Here is a 17,500-nt window from a genome sequence, read left to right on the forward strand (position 1 = left end):
TATGTAGTGTATATAGTCGGAAGAAAATCCAGTTTTGAAATGGTCCGGAAGGTGTACAGAGCTAAACCAGAGAAAACTATTTAAAAAAACAATAGAAAATAAATAATAGAATCCAAAAATAAGAATAATTGTCCGAATCACAAAAATACGAAACACCAATTATAGCAAAAAAAAAAAAAAAAAAAAAAAAAAAAACAGAACTTCAAACCAGAAAATAACTTACAAATCCCAGAAATACAATTAATCCCTAGCAAAAAAAAGCTAACACCCAATTTAAGTAAACAATTCTTCCATGTTCTAACGGCCTCCCATCCAACAGGGAAGACACTGTGCGAGTCCTGCGGGAAGAAGTGCTCGGGCGAGGTCCTCCGGGTCCAGGAGAAGTACTTCCACATCAGCTGTTTCAAGTGTAATAGTAAGTATCTGTTTATATTATGAGTTGTTCTTTTTATATTATGAGTTGTTCTTTTTATATTATGAGTTGTTCTTTTTTGTGAGTTATTTTTAGGATTAGTTGGGAGTAAAGTGTTCAGGTATATAATCTGTTCACATTTTATTGATTATTTTTGAGACGTTCCGCTTTAAATGCAATAGTGTCTACGTCCTTGAGATTTGATAATTATTATTTTTGCTTTTAATGAAGCGAGTGATTAAGATTTAAAATTCAGGTATGATGGTGATTTTATCTCTAAGAAAGTGTCAACATGTGTTTAATTATCTTGAGATGCTTAGAAATGGGACTTTCCCCGTTATCTGTTTCAAGTGCAGGAATGTGAATACCTTTTCGTTTTCAAGGCTAAAAGGTTTGGTTTTATTATCACTCGATGTAATATATCTGCACACGAATAATCATATAATATTTGAGTTCATATCTTGATCACCGTTTCATGTTTCTTTAAATGTTATAGAATTAGCAACGTAATTATTGCAAACTGATGATATTGACGAGCTTATTCATGAGACACTCCCACCTAAGCTGCTTTTAAAGTGTGATCGGATTTGCATATTAATGGCTATTTGATGTTAAAGCATGTGAGATTCGATCATCATTTGAAGTGAATCGAGTCAGCAAAGTGCGTAATTACATGGTTGATTTGACTTTTATTCATATAGTTTATTTTATTACTTTCTGTGCTGTGAGTGGTGTGATAAGTATGTCGTCGGATCATTTTACAGTTCGCATATTTATAGCTTCGATGTTTTTTTCTTTCTTTTTGGCTGTATTTTCTTCTTCCGCATACTTGAGTATATTTGGGTAATTTATATATAGATTGAGGCGGTACGTGTACTGGCAGAAAAACGAAAACCTTTAATCGGTTCCCTATCACTCCTTTCGCGATACCTTAGCCTTCTACTCAGTATTAGGCAAGAAAGTGAAGTCAATCAAGTACTTACTATCTCAGGATAACAAGGAAGATAAAAAGAAAAAGAAGTAAAAAGCGATCTTTGAAAACGTAATCCTAGACAAAAGCTGATCAAGTGATGCCATCTACCGCCGCAAATGCCACGGTTTATTACGTGTGATGGCGTGACATTAAACCTTTTTCGATTGTCTAAAAGTCTAAAATTAGACGCAGTAGAACATTCCGTCAGAGATATTTACAGACAGAAACCGAGCGGTCCCCTATGCTATCCCGTAGTACAAAAAAAAGCATTTGTTTAAAATGAGTTTCACGGTTGATATTGGAGTACCTATCACAGCGGTCGACCCGGGTGGCTGACCTTCACCCTTCTTACTCGTCCAGTTCGGGTTACGAGTATAGGGGCTTTAGGGATGGAGATAATGCAATAATGCTTTTTGGCTCTTGTCATAATTTCGTCTTTTTTGTCTCCTGATGATCTCCTGTTGCTTGGGAAAATGCGTCACAGTGTGTGGGGGCATTTGGCTCAAGTAGGTCTTAATCCGTTGATTTTGAGTTCCTGTTTAGTCATCATCGCGTTTGTTGCCTCGGCCTCTTTCTCCCTCCCTTGTCTTTTCTCTTGTTCTCTCTCTCTCTCTCTCTCTCTCTCTCTCTCTCTCCCTCTCTCTCTCTCTCTCTCTCTCTCTCTCTCTCTCTCTCTCTCTCTCTCTCTCTCTCTAACTCTCTGTCTCTCTTTAACTCTCTCTTTATCTCTCTCTATCTCTCTCTTTATCTCTCTCTCTCTTGCTCTCTCTCTCTCTCTCTCTTTATCTCTCTCTCTCTCTTTCTCTCTCTTTCTCTTTATCTCTCTCTTCTCTCTTTCTTTCTATCTCTCTCTCTCTCTCTCTCTTTCTCTCTCTCTCTCTCTCTCTCTCTCTCTCTCTCTCTTTTTCTCTCTCTTTCTCTTTCTCTCTCTCTCTCTTTTTATCTCTCTCTTTATCTCTCTCTTTATCTCTCTCTTTCTCTCTCTCTCTCTCTCTCTCTCTCTCTCTCTCTCTCTCTCTCTCTCTCTCTCTTCCTCTCTCTCTCTCTCTCTCTCTCTCTCTCTTCCTCTCTCTCTCTCTCTCTTTGAAAAAAACTCTCTCTCTCTCTTTCTCTCTCTCTCTCTCTCTCTCTCTCTCTCTTCTCTCTCTCTCTTTCCCTCTCTCTCTTTCTCTCTCTCTCTCTTCCTCTCTCTCTCTTCCCTCTCTCTCTTCTCTCTCTCTCTCTTTCTCTCTCTCTCTTTCTCTCTCTCTCTCTCTCTCTCCCTCTCCTCTCTCTCCTCTCTCTCTCTCTCTCTCTCTCTCTCTCTCTCTCTCTCTCTCTCTCTCTCTCTCTCTCTCTCTCTCTCTCTCTCTCTCCCCCTCTCTCTCTCTCTTTCCCTCTCATACTCTCTCCCCTCTCTCTCTGTCTCTCTCTCTCTCTCTCTCTCTCTCTCTCTCTCTCTCTCTCTCTCTCTCTCTCTCTCTCTCTCTCTCTCTCTCTCTCTCTCTCTCTCTCTCTCTCACTCTCTCTTCTCTCACTCACTCACCTCTCTCTCTCTCTCTCTCTCTCTCCTCCCTCCCTCTCCCTCCCTCTCCCCCTCCCCTCCCCTCCCTCCCCTCCCTCCCTCTCCTCCCTCCTCCCTCCCTCTTCCCTCCTTCCTTCCCATTGCAAATGTCTTAGAAAGGAATACCCATAGAAATAGAATAAGGGAGGGGGGATACTAAAATATGAAAATAGAAACAAAAGAATTGAAATAAAAAAAGGAAAGATGGAAAAGAATGGTAAGAGAGAAAGAAGAAGCAGAAGAAGATGTCTGAGGTGGAGATTACAACTCCAGATTACTCCAGTGAAGACTTGCGGTTCGTCTAAAATGCGAATTCAGTGTGTGTGTGTGCTTTCTATTCTGAGGTTCTTGTCGTGAGGTTAACCAATGGGGAGTCTTTTGTGGTAAATCAGAGTGTTCATGCAAAGTCATCAGCGACCATGAACGCGGAACATGAGACACCTTCTTTGGTTATTTTTGCAGAGTCTGATACGTTGGTGGATGGTGTTTTGTCTCTTTAGGTGTTTAGATGTTTAGTTTTGGTGTTGTTGTTGCTGTTGTTATTATTATTAATGTTTTTGTTGAAGATAATGATGTTTTTTTTTTTTCTTTCTTTCTTTCTTTCTTTTTTTTACTTTCATTTTAAGCATTTGGAGTGATTTGTGTTTAGTGTAACAGAAAGGTCTGAATACAGAATATGGGAAAATATTTATGGTTATATAACTGGTTAAAGTAAACAATTTTATCTGTATGCACAAGTAGTTCTCAGGTTCTTTGTATTTGCAGAGTCACACTCCTTTTTTTCTTCTTCTTTCTCTGTTTCTCATATCCTTTTTATTGTGTCCAGAGTTGTGTTTATGTAATGTCCCTTTTGGTAGGAGTAGGAATGCCAAGTCACCTTGAATATGCAGCTTTATGGGGGTTTGTCTGTGGAATCTTTAGACACTTTCTGTCTGTTTGTCGCTGGTATTGTTGTTATATATATTGGTGTTAGGGTGATTTATGGTGGGTAAGATAAGATTATCATTATCATCTTTGTCTATCGTTATCAGTTGTTGTATTGTCTTTTTTTTATAATGGTTTTCTTTTGTATTTATGTATTTACTTTAATGAGTAGGCTAAAAGAAAGAAAAATATGGCTGGCAAAAAGAAATGCACAGGGTAGAATATTATTAAAAAAAAAAAAAAAAAAAAAAGGATGATGACAGGACATATTAATCATAATTATTCAAAAAGACGAGGCATGAAACGTATCAAGTGATGTTACGTCGCACCTTCGTGACAATTACTGCTGTTGCTCTATTGCAACAAATTGGGCAGTTTCAAGGCAGATACGCTGAGGAGAACTTGAAAAGAAATTCACATTCCCAAAAGTAAGTTTCATCCAAATATAAAATGAAAAGAGCAATTTGTTAATAAAAGGCCATCAGAGTACTGCTTGCAAGGCACACACACACACACGTGGAGAAAGAGAATGCCGCCATAGTTGAGAGTAGACAGGCTGAGAGATAAAGAGAGGCAGGCAGCGCATATTCCATAATTTGTGGAATAATAGGCAAGACAGACGACAGGACCAAGAACCAGATGGTATTCTGTTGTTGTAGGAACGTGGGTGTTAGACTTAGTTGAGTAATGACACGGGGCACAATACAGCTCATGTGGGTGGGTGTTATCCCCTTTATGAGAGGCACTTAGACCCCAGAGCTCTTGCCTTGCACCAGCTGCGTTAAATTAGAAGTAGTGGAGGAAGAATATTTCTCTCTCAACCATTTTTCTGGCGTGACCTCTTGAAATTGGTCTGTCTCTTTGGAGATGTGATATGGGAATTACCACTATATATATATGTTGACTTGTACATATGTACATCATCATTAGTAGGATGAAATATTATTCAGTTACTAAATTATATGTAATTTTCAGCTTAAAGGAATCATGTCATATGGGAAGGAAAGAAACACAATATCTATTATCAGATTCTCTTTCATTTTGTTTTCATTCTTACATCTTCCATATCACCAAAATAAACTTTGGAGCAGAATGAAAAATTTCCTCCGATACTTTACAGCCTTATCAAGTTTAAAGTGAGCACAGGGTACCTAATTAGCATAATGGCATTACAATATCCCATTATATTATAAATATCCTGGATAGAATATTCATGGACCCTAGCAAAAAAAAAAAAGAGAGAGAGAGAGAGAATTTTCTTCTTATCAAACCAACTTTCCTTTAAAGGTGCTATATCCTAATAATGAATATTTTTGGAAGATCCTTGCACAGACTAATTCACATCCCTTCCTTTGCAGGCTGCAAGAAATCACTAGCACAGGGAGGTTTCTTCACAAGGGAGAAAGACTACTACTGTACAGAATGTTACCAGAAGAACTTCGGTCAGAGGTGTGCCACGTGCGGGCTGTTCGTGGAAGGGGAGGTGGTGTCAGCCCTCGGTAATACCTACCACCAGAAATGCTTCACTTGTGCTCGCTGCAGGTACGGAGGAATGTGTTTTGGTCAAGAGTCAGATACAAAGAAGAGAGAATTTTATGTATTTGTTTATTTATTTTCCTGCCTATGGAATGTGTACTTAATTAAGAAAAAATCAGTAAGGGAAAATTCTATGTTTATTTCTCTCTGTAGAATGCATATTTTTAAGAAATATCACTTGGAAAACTATGCATTTTCTTATAAGTATTTAAAACAAAAGAAAAATTGTGTCACTTTTTTCATTTGAGGAATATGTGTGATTAAAACTTTACTATTACAGTAAAGCAACTTGTAGGCCTTATGCAATTAGTTTTGATGCTGTTCAAGCTTAAACATTTCATTAATCAGTCAGTATAAATGTACAGTATTGTTTTATCATGATTTTAAAATATGGTTTGATACTGACAACCTTGGTCAGGGTAAGTTTAGGACAGTCAGTCTGTTTAATGATTTATGAGGTATTTCATTTTTAATGTATAGTTATCAACATTTGACAAGGTAATGATATATGTTTACATGATCAGTGAATGCATTACATTAAACATTTTGATTTATGACAGGAGTTTTGAAAAGCATGCATAATACTTGAAACTGCTGTGGTAAATGAAAAGACTTGTCAGATTGAGCAATTCATTATTTTTCTGTAAATTCATTAACAGTCAAAACTTAAGACTAGGATTATCTGATTACTAGAAGAAAAGAAGAAATAATTTTATTGTTTTTTTAGTAACTGTACTGCTAAACAGTAGCGGAAAATCTAGTGAAACTGCAAATGTAAGCTATAATTTCCTAATGTGAAATCTGATGAAACTGTAAACACTTTCCAAATTTGGAGTGATGTCCTCTTGTAATGTATCCACTTAAGTATTGCAGTCAGGTTTAACATTATCACCTTTCACCGAAAGAGGGCTGTTGGCATTATAAACTGGTCTATTTTGACAAGAAGCGTGGAGTTGTTGTTGACTGCATCGGGGTTGCGAGTGTGTATTTTGAAAATTATTCATATTAAAATATTTTACATGTGTGGTAGCTAGAGGATGGTATAAGATGTAGTGAGTTCATGCATATGAAATATTCTGCTTTCTGGAACCTGAATGATGTAACTTATAAATATCTCTATAGTAGCAATGTTTTTTATGGTAAAAAGAGATTAGAATTAGGTAGTATTATATTGCATTGTCCCTTAACTGCTATGAAGTTTAATCTTACATCAGATATCATCATGAGAAACTATGTGGCATTGTTAGGGTTCACTGACCTTGCATGTGTGACTTATGAAGAGATTGCAGTTACTTTTTGCAACATAGTGTCTTATGTCCTACTCCTTGCAATACTTATACACAGAAGAATGCCAAGATACTGTATTAAATTGGCCTCAATTATATTTTTAGTGATGATTGTAATCAGATGTCTTACCCTATTTGAATAAGAGAATGTTATGTAATAGCTGAATGATATGGAGATTGCTTCGTGTGAAATTAAGAGATCTAATAAGGGGAACCAATATGGAGGTCTCATACATATCCACAGTTATAATGAAGATATTATGGTGTTTACAAATAGAGTGAAAAAACAATACTTATGATTACCATTATGACACTTAAGGAGGATAAGTGTGAAGCAAGTACTAGAAATAGCTCATGTAAAGATGCAAATTTTGTGAACTGCAACAGAAACAAGCAACCTAGAATGCAAGAAAAAAGGGGCATTTTAGAATGGGGTTTCAGTACACAGATAAGCATTTTTAAGATAATTAACATGCTTAGATTGTGCATTTGACAAGGAAAGTGTTTGTTAAGAAGGAAGACAAATAATTATTTAAAGATGGTTAAGACAACAAATTCATAGAAGAATATTTAGAAAAGAAAGAACAAAGGAAAGAAAACAAGGAGAAAAAGAAGAGAAGGAAAGAGAGATGCAAAATAGAGACAGGGCAGAGGTCATAAAAACAAAAGGTCCGAATTAGCCACATTGTCTTAAAAGCAGTTAGAAATGCAGCAATGGTGTTGCAGTCTTGGGACAGTAGTTGTTTTTTAATCATAAGATGCAATTTCACAGATTCATGGAAGTGGGTCAATGTTTTTTTTTAAGCTATCTTTTTTTTAAATTATAGCACATTATAGAGGTTTTGGGACATGCAGTTTTCTCATTTGAGGTGGTGGCCATGCTTGGCTTCTGGATTCAGACATGGGCTTTGATGATAGTCTTTTTCACGAAAATTATGGGCTTTTGATAAGGCTATTTTATGAAAATGTCAAGTTTTTAATAGTACACTTTTTATTTGTTAGTTAGTTTGCTTATTTGTCTTGGACATTTATTAAGAAATCTTCAGATTTCCTTCCATATGTAGAGTATATCATACTCTATTTTGATAAGTAATTCGAAAATTTGTATAATTTCTATAAGTTCTGCCTTACAGTATTATAAAAGATAGGAAAAGTTCATTAAACCAAAAAGATATCATTTAGATATTATATTGCTAGAGGTGTAATTATTTATGTATTTATTTATCTTTTTATTTTTTTTATTCATAACTCTCTTGTATGTGGTAGTTGACAGATGACTATCCAGATTACACGCATACAAAGTATTAAAGTGATTGACAAAGATTTGATGATTACAAATCAGCTTAGTCTCTATATTTTAATAGATCCCAAGATTGTTTTGAAGAAAAGATTGAAGAAGACATCCCTATAAACATAATGATTAGAAGAACTGAAAAAAAGTGATACTGCCAAATTAACAACCTATTTTCCAACAGTAATCTTACAGTTTCATGGAACTAAAATCTTTGATAATTATAGATCTTGTATAAACTGTTTTTTTTAGGGAAAGAATTGAGTAACAGGAAGAAATTTTTACGTAACTTCTTTTGCATCCCAGAGTTAAATGTAAATATTCTCGAGTTATGTCAGTTTATGTACATAGCATATCTGAGGAGGTAAATGGTGACAGACTCTATGTAAATTCCCAAGTATGCCTTTGCTCGTTTATAGCGACATCATGCCTCAATTCTGTTTTCTCTCAGGTCGTGCTAGGTTGATGGCATTTGCGTCATATATATATGTATGCATATTCATGTATTGTATTTCTTTTATTTATATGTTGTCTGTTTATTGGTATTTTAGGTGCTAACTTATGAGGATGCCACTCTGCTAGGTGTAGTACAAGGCACAAAGATATTTTGTTAGATACTTTCATACCACTGTACTGACATGTTTGTTACCTTCTTTAGTTTTTGAAAAGATATAATTTAGTGCAGTTTAAATTTCTTATTTCTAAATGATATTGAGAGATTATTTTTGTTGGCTAAATGAGTAATTAGATAATGGAATGCTACTGAATTTTCAAGAGTTTGTAGGCTATGTGATAGGCATACGGATGTTTTCTGTATGCTAGCTGTATCCTGCTTCAGTACTTATATAAACTTAATTGAGGGATAATGCTGCTATAGTCACTTGTAATGCATTAGAAATGTTTGAAGTGATGATTATGTTAAACTGTATATCTTAAGCTGTGTTTTTTATATATAGGTCTCGTCAACATCTCCAATGCTCTTCATTTTTTGTTTACATAATGCTTTTAGATGGCATTAGTCTTGACCTCTGTATGACTTTGAAAATGTATTTTGCTTTTGCTCATATTTTTCCAGACTTCAAGTGGTTTCAGTTAATCCTGAGTTTTAGAAAAAAAATCACTACATTTCTTTAGTCTGATATGTGTAACAAATATTAAAAAGAATATATGATTCTCTCTTCTATTATAAAAGTTATTCATTCCAGTTCTGGAACTTTTTCTGCCAAGCTTAGATTTTATCCTATGGTTATTTTATTGATGTTTTGTGATTTGATGAATACTTTAGTGTCGGTTTTCCTAAGTTTTCTATCAAGATATACCATTTGTATAGAGAGATTCCGAAGGATTATAGTTTTGCATTTTTACCACAACGGAAGTGATTGTGCGAGTCTGGTCTTCCATGTCTCATGATGACTTGTATCACTTTTGCACTGGGAAGTGGAGTATTTGAGAAAGTGATACAATTGTCTCCGTGCTTCCCATCTTTACAACTTGACCCATGGACCATGAAATGTCAGAATCGCAGTCCTTGTTGTCTGTAGTTGATAATGTGGAACAACTCAAGATTTAGGACTGTATAGTCTTTATCTTTTTGTTTCTCACACACATACTTGTGGATTTTGCATTGCAGGATGATTAGTGTGGGGTGTAATTTGGCATGTTTTGTTGGTGTATATAATGCAAATGTGAAACTAGGGTGATTATTGTGGAGTGAGCTATATGCTCCTACATTTTGCTTTCACTTAAATATAGAGAGTTACTACAGGAAAGAGGAAGGGAAAATTTGGACATTCGAGGCTTATTTATGCCTTTTGAGAAATTGTTTCTGATTTTCTTTACACAATGATAAAGCAAAATATGTAGGAAGATGTGCATGTGCTTCATTATATACACTTTTCTGTTGCATTTATCTTTTTCAAACTCTGATAGTATCTGTTCATCATCCTGAAAGGCTGAGTGAGTTTTATTTTTACTTTTTTCTCTTACCAATCCAAGGAAAGGTACACCTGATTCCAGCTCTTTCTCATCATTGCTTTCATACTACCTCAGAAACTTATCTTAATGTTGATTCTTAATCCATCTTCTCCCCTTCTGTTACAGACAACCCTTCCCAACAGGGGAGCGTGTGACGTACACAGGCAAAGAATGTCTGTGTCAGCGTTGCCTCCACATCCCTGTTGTGGACTCACAGTCCCCCACACGCTCACCTACCACTGCTGGCCCTAGTGAGTACTCAAGTTGATTTTATTGGTATTATAGATTGTAGATGTTTGTTTTATTTTATATTGTTTTAGGGGGGATAAAGAGAAAAATTTATTGAGATGCATTGAATTAGGAAAGAATTTTCAGGAGTTGGTGGAAATTGTGATTTCTGGTGCATATACTTATTTTGTGGTTAATGTTTTTTGGGGGATAATGCCATTGTCTTATTAGTATTAGGAATTTCTTTTATTTGGAATTTTGGAAAGAATTTGCTGAGGGTCATCAGAAATATTGGAAATGAGGTGCTTTTTTGTTGTTTTCTGTTTAGAATGTTTTAAGAAATTGTTTCTTGGAAGATTACACTCGGTGCTTGGATAAGTGATTTCTTGTGTCATCCATGATGTATAGATTTCTATTTCTCTGTAGGATTTAGGAAGGACTTTCTTGAGGTTGGTGGGATGTTTGAAGGCTTATTGTGATTTTTTTTATCATTATCAATATCCTTGTTGATTATTGTATTAGAACCTTATATTAAGTAGATTATTTTATTTAATATTTGATTAATCACTTATTAGAATTGAAGAAAATGTTTTGAAACATGCAAAATGTGATAGGTGATTGCGGTAACTTTAGAAGAGTTCCTTGGGAATCATATTCACTACTAGTCCTGATAACAACACTTACGGTTTTCTTATTATTTCCTTTTGTTTACGGGAATTTTTAGAGATTGTTCAAAGATACCGTGTCTGGTGTTAGAATTGAAAAGTATGATGTTTGTTGTTTTAAATATTTTAAAATTAGACATTGTAGTGGGTCTTGGAGTTTGGAAATGTTTTTGTTGTTGTTGTTGTTGTTGTTGTTTTATAAGTTCTAATAAAAAAAAAAATGAATACAGAAAATACTGATAAAGCATGAGTAGGATGAGAAAATTTCTTTTGCTCTCATGTTGTTCTTTTTTTTTTATTCGCGTTCGAAAGAAGTCATGCCATTAGATAGGCCTCAGTGCATTTTCCCACAAGGGATCATGCGCAATATTGAATGGTCTGGGGGACTTTTGCAACAGTACCTGAGGTCTCATTGCATTCCTTCCTGAGAGTTCTGCGTATGAAGGAAAAAGAGAAAAGGGAAAAGTTGATGAAGAAAAAGGGATAATGGCATACAAAGTTGGACGAATCCGCAAATCACACTTTCCTTTTAAAAGAAGAAAGTTGATGGGATGATTGCTGTTATTTTGTGGCTCTAGAACGTACCTAGATGAGAGCCAAACCTTGTCTGTTTCTTCGTTTCATTTTCTTTGTTCTTCCATGTATTTTCATTGTCATTTTCTTGCTTTTTTTTGTCTCTTTTGGTTTTCTTCTAATGGTTTAGAAAATTTAAATTTTATCAATCAGAGTTTGTGAGAGTGGTGATAAATAAACAAAACATTCGATAATGGTATAAAGAAAAATGAAGTGGTTGTTAAAAAGATAGTCTGAACGAGAGAAAAAAAAACAAAACATACATTTGCCAGGGAAACGAGACAGCTAAATGACCTGCTCTCAGAATGCACTTTTTATTTTTGTTTCCTTTCTCCCCCTCGTTATTTATATGGCTTTCTGTTATTTGCTTTTTGCACTATGTACGAGTGTGTGTGTGTGTGTGTGTGTGTGTGTGTGTGTGTGTGTGTGTGTGTGTGTGTGTGTGTGTGTGTGTGTGTGTGTGTGTGTGTGTGTGTCTAGGAATATCTGCATGATATCACATGTATATGTGTGTACGTGTATGTGACCTACAGTAAGTCTGTGTATATGTATAGATGCAGCCACAGAGAGACAAAAGTGAACAGAGATGTCACTCCCGAGCGCATTGCCATTCAAATGACAGTCACAAAGGCAATAAAGTCACGCAACCTCCTCCCCCATCCTCCTCAACCCTCATACCTTCCCCCCCCCCCACTCCTCTTCCCTCTCCATCCCCCTTATCCTTATCGGTCCCTATCCCCATCCCCTATCCGCCTCTCCCTTACCCCTTCCCCTCCTCTTTCCGACCCCCTCTTCCTATTCTTCTGCCACTCTCTCCTTTCCCCTCTCCACCCTTCCCCTCCCTTCCCTCCGCCTCTCCCCCCTCCCCGCTCTCTGCTCCCCCCCCCTTCTGAACCGTCACGTGAATGTGCGGTCAAGCGGAGGAGAAAACCAGACTAATGGGTAGGAAGAGGGAGAAGACGAAGAGAAATGCTAATACGAGGGAGGAGGAGAAGAAAAGGAAGGAAGCGAGTGAAAGAGAAAAGGAGACGTTGGAAGTACAGGGAAATGTATGATAAAAAGGAGTAAGCAGAGGAATCGAAGAATAAAAGGGACGAAACGAAGAGGGAAGACACCAAGAACTGGAGAGAGGGGTGTAGAAGAGGGGTAGGGGTAGCGTAGGGGAGGGGTATGGGTAGGGGTAGGGGAAAGTGAGTCGAGATAGTCCATAAACATCCACGCCGTCTCCGCCCTTCCTTGAGGTCGGCGAAATGTCAGGCAAGGTCGGCTGGCAAGGTCACGTGGCCTCTCGTTGGCTTTCGATAGAAGGATCAGGAGGATTCGGGAGGTGAGAGTGTGACGGTGGCGGAGAGAGTAGAAAATCTTTCATGTATGTATTATATTTGTGTGTGTGTGTGTGTGCGTGTGTGCATGTGCCTGTGCGCGCGCGCGTGTGTGTGTATGTGTGTGTGTGTGTGTGTGTGTGTGTGTGTGTGTGTGTGTGTGTGTGTGTGTGTGTGTGTGTGTGTGTGTGTTTGCGCGTCTGTGTGTCTATGTGCGTGCTCGCCGCCATATAGAACTTTTATTCTCGGTTTCCTGTTCTTTCGGCCGATTGTCACCAAGAGGAGGATTAGCGAAAAGATTTTTTCGAAAAATCTTTCTCGAAATCGCTCGTGTCTCGTGTGAGTGCGCGGGGAATAGCTGCTCATTATCCGAAATCGACGCCAAAAGACGGGGCCAGAGTCTGCACTTTCCTCGGTCTCCAGGTCGCTCCCCTCCCTCGCTCCTGGCCTCCTCCTCGTCGTCGTCATCTTTCTCCTCCTCCTTCTTCTTCTTTTTCTTCTTCTTCTTCTTCTCCTTCTTCTTCTTCTTCTTCTCTTTCTTCTTCTTCTTCTTCTTCTTCTTCTTCTTCTTCTTCTTTTCCTCCTCCTCCCCTTCTTCCTCTTCTTCTTCCTCTCCTTCATCTTCTTCTTCTTCTTCCTCCCCCTCTTCCTCTCCTTCTTCTTCTTCCTCCTCCTCCCCCTCTTCTTCCTCCTCCTCCTCCCCCTCTTCCTCCTCCTCCTCCTCCTCCAATTCTTTATCCTCCTCCCATTTTTTCCTCGAATTAGATCATTAATTTTCCGAACGACCTTGATAATATGTTTCATTTCGTGGAAGATTAACGTGGCCGGAAGGTGCGGAATGAATATAGATGTACTGTACAAGTAAGAGAGGGAGAGGGAGAGAGAGAGAGAGAGAGAGAGAGGGAGAGAGAGAGGGAGAGAGGGAGAGGGAGAGGGAGAGGGAGAGGGAGAGGGAGAGAGAGAGCGAGAGAGAGAGAGAGAGCGAGAGAGAGAGAGAGAGCGAGAGAGAGAGAGAGAGAGAGAGAATAGAGAGAAAAGAGAGAAAGAGAAAGACAGAGAAACAGAAACACAGAGAGAGAAAGAGAGAAGGAAACAGAAGCCCAAAGAGAGAGAGAGAGAGAGAGCGAGGGCGAAACGACCGACCGCCCGCCGGACCGACGCGACGCCGCAGAGAAAGCCGGCCTCGTCGTCGGGAGAGCGTCATGCGAAGGGCGTCTTGGAATGCACTGAAGGAGGAGGCGCTGCGTGTCCGGTCGAGGCGAGGAACGCGGCCGCTTCCTCTGTCGGTTTTTTTTTTTTTTTTTCTTCTTCTTTTGGCTTCCTTTCTTTCCCTTTTGGTGGTCGGTTTTCCTTGCCTTGCCTTTTTCTTTCTTTCTTTCTTTTTTCTGGTTTGAATTTTTGTTTCTCGCTTTCTTTTATTGTGTTTTGCTTTCCTTATTCTTTTTCTTTTTCTTTCTTTTTTCTGTTTTGAATTTTGTGTTTCTTTTATTATTTTTTTTCCTGCTCTAGTCCTTTCCTTTTGATGTTTCTCTTTCACTCATTTGTTGTTTTTTTCGTTATTTTTTCTTCTATTTCCCTTTCGTACCTTCCTATTTTATTTCTTTCTCCCACTCCTCCCTCTTTCGTCTTTCTTCCTTCCTTCCATTCATCTTTCGCTCTTTCCACCCTTGTAGTGTATATATATATTTATTTTCCTCCTTCCACATTCCGTTTCGTCATTAACTTGCATAATGAGAGAGAATCATGACGGTATGAGAAGTATGAGTAAGAGCAAAAAAAAAAAAGAAGGAAATAGCGTAATAACGAAAACGGCGCCGATAATGCATCTGTTTTGACTCTGCGAAGCGTGCGTGGGCGGGAGCGCGCAGTCGTGCATGTTGCCAGCGCTTGCATCCGAACCGGCGCGTGCCTCTGTGTCGGCCACATCACGGCTCTGCGTCCGTGTGCACCGGCCATGTGCGGGGGGGGGGGGGGGTGCGAGCGCCGTGCAGGCAGACCGGCCGCCCACAGGACCCTCCGCCGGCGACCGGTGGCGCCCGCGAGGGAGGCTGCGGGCGCTGGGGAGGTGGGCGGCGACTGAGGTTCTGGTGAGGGGGCGGCGCTTGCTTAAGCCACCCGGGGTGGGGTGAAGGAGGGCGGAGGGGGAGGGGGGAGAGGGGTATAGGGGGGAGGGGTAGTGAAGGAGGGGGATGGAGAAGGAGGGGTATAGGGGGAGGGGTGGAGAAGGAGGGGTATAGTGGGGAGGGGTGGAGAAGGAGGGGTATAGTAGGGGAAGGGTGGAGAAGGAGGGGTATAGCGGGGAGGGATGGGAGAGAGAGGGAGGGACAGAGGGTGGAGGGATGGAGAGGGAGGAGGGAAGAAAAAAGGAGGGAGGGATGATAGAGGGGAGAGGGAGGGATTGGGGTACAGGGGGAAGGGGGAGGGGAGGGAGAGATTTAGGATAGGGGGAGGAAGGAATAAGTGGAAGTAGGAGGGAAGGTGGGAAAAAGTGAGGAGGGAAAGGGAAAGAAAAGGAGGGATGGGGGATAGGGGAAGGGAAGGGGGAGGAAAGGGGGGAGAGGGATAGTATGGAGGAAGGTGGGAGGGGGGGAAGGGGGGGAAATGCGACTCGTTTTTAAATGATTTGTTTGAACTATCGTTTTTTTTTTTTTTGGGGGGAGGGGGGGTCTTGTGTGCTCAACTGTTAGTCGCCTTGACTCCTCACGCTTCTTCTTTTTCTCATTCTCATTCGCCTCTTCCTTTTCCTCCTTCTCTTCCTCCATCTCCTTCCTCCTCCTCATCATCGTGTTCATCTTTATCTTCATCTTTCCCCTCCCCTGTTTTCTTCTCCTTCTCCTCCTCCTCATCGTCATGGTCGTCGTCGTCGTCGTCTTCATCCTCTTCTTCATCCTCCTTCTTCCAACTTCTTCCAACTCCTCCTCCTCCTCCTCCTCCTCCTCCTCCTCCTCCTCCTCCTCCTCCTCCTCCTCCTCCTCCTCCTCCCACCGCGTACGTTGCTCCCACGCCGCCTGCGGGTGAATCCTTTACTTCCGGTGTGAAGCGAAGGAATGGTAAGGAGAGAGTGATGAAAGCCGGTAGAAGAGGAGAGAGAGAGAGTGATGAAAGCGAGAGAGAGAGAGAGAGAGAGAGAGAGAGAGAGAGAGAGAGAGAGAGAGAGAGAGAGAGAGAGAGAGAGAGAGAGAGAGAGAGAGAGAATAGGGATAGTGAAGGTTGAGAGACGACCGAAAAAGAAGTATAGATTGGAAATAGTAAGAATATTGGATTTTCTTTGAAGATGTGTAGTGTGTGTGTGTGTGTGAGAGAGAGAGAGAGAGAGAGAGAGAGAGGGAGAGAGAGAGAGAGAGAGGGAGAGAGCGAGAGAAAGAGCGAGAGAGAGCGAGAGAGAGAGACCGAGACAGACAGAGAGACAGAAATAATGAGTGAGTGAGAGTGAATGATAAGAAAAATAACCAACAACGATCACTGACCCTCCTCGAGAATACAGTCACGTCCGGAAAAGCGATACAGAAGAATAAGAAAAAGAGGAAGGAAAAAAGAGGAAAGAGTAAATAAGCAGAGGTCGGAAGTCACGGTTAGACAATCCCAGACGGTGAGAATAACCCGAAATTACCGACGTTTTACTTTTATATTCCTCTCTCCTTTTTTTCGTTGTTTTTTTTACGTTCTTTTTTTATTTCTTTCGCTTTACGGATAACTACGTGTTTGAAGTGTCGATAATGAGAGTGGTGGGGGTGGGGGGGTGAGAGGGAGGGAGAAGGAAGGGCGAGAGAAGGAGAGAGAAAGGAAGAGGGAGAGAGATAAGGGTGGAGAGGGGAAAGTAGGAAGGCAAAGAGAGATAGGGAGGAAGAGAAAGAGGGAGAGAGAGAAAGAGGGATAGAGATATGGGTGGAGAGGGGAGAGTATAAAGGCAGAGATGGAAAATGAGAAAGAGGGAGAGGGAAGAGGAGAAAGGAAAGGAAAAAGAAGGCAGAGGAAGAAAGAGGAGAGGGAAGGAAGGAAGGACGACAAAGGAGGGGAGGGGAAGGACCCGGAGGAAGGGGGGAAGGGGAGGGCAGGAGAAGGAGGGGAGGGGAAGGGGTGGAGAAGTAGGGGAGGGGAGGGGAGGGGGTGGAGGGAAAGGGGGGGGGGGGTGGTTGGAGTGTAATGGGACGGGGCGAAGATGTGGTCGTTGTTTGGGAATTTTGCCTCCGTAGTATTTTTTTTTTGTTTTATAGTGTTATTGTTATTGCCGTTGGTGTTGTTATTGTTATTTTGTTGTATCTTCCTTGTTGAGATTGTTGTTGTCGCTGTTATTTTTATTTATATTTATATTGTTTGTTATTTATATTTATTTATTATTTATTATTTATATTTATTTATTTATTTATTAATATTTATATTATTTGTTATTATTGTTATTATTATTATTTTATTATTATTATTATTATTATTATTATTATTATTATTATTACTTGTTATTATTATTATTTTTGTATTATTATTATTATCATTATTATTACTATTGTAATTTCTCTTGCTATGAAAAGTACCATTAAGTTTTAATATTAGTCTCCAAGTTGATATTGTTATTAGCATTGGTGATAGTTTGACTATTAGCGCTGATAATACTGTTGTTATTATTGTTTATTACTGTTATTATTATTATTATTATTATTATTATTATTATTATTATTGTTATTGTTATTATTATTATTATCATTATTGTTATTATTATTATTATTATTATCGTCATCATTATCATCGTCATCATTATTATTATTATTATCATTATTG

The 17,500-nt window shown here is 39.2% G+C and overlaps 1 protein-coding gene across 1 annotated transcript in view; it reads left to right on the forward strand.

Moving 5' to 3' along the window:
• The window catches only part of Unc-115a (Uncoordinated 115a), a 374,086-nt gene that overhangs the window by 301,532 nt on the left and 55,054 nt on the right, over positions 1–17,500 (forward strand). Inside the window, exons 3-5 of the mRNA XM_070138994.1 lie at positions 320–415; positions 5,211–5,394; positions 10,066–10,190. Coding sequence (XP_069995095.1) covers positions 320–415; positions 5,211–5,394; positions 10,066–10,190 — 405 coding nt within the window. The remainder of the gene's footprint in view (positions 1–319; positions 416–5,210; positions 5,395–10,065; positions 10,191–17,500) is intronic.

Source organism: Penaeus vannamei, chromosome 25 (genome assembly GCF_042767895.1).
Source record: "Penaeus vannamei isolate JL-2024 chromosome 25, ASM4276789v1, whole genome shotgun sequence".
Lineage (NCBI taxonomy): Eukaryota > Metazoa > Arthropoda > Malacostraca > Decapoda > Penaeidae > Penaeus > Penaeus vannamei.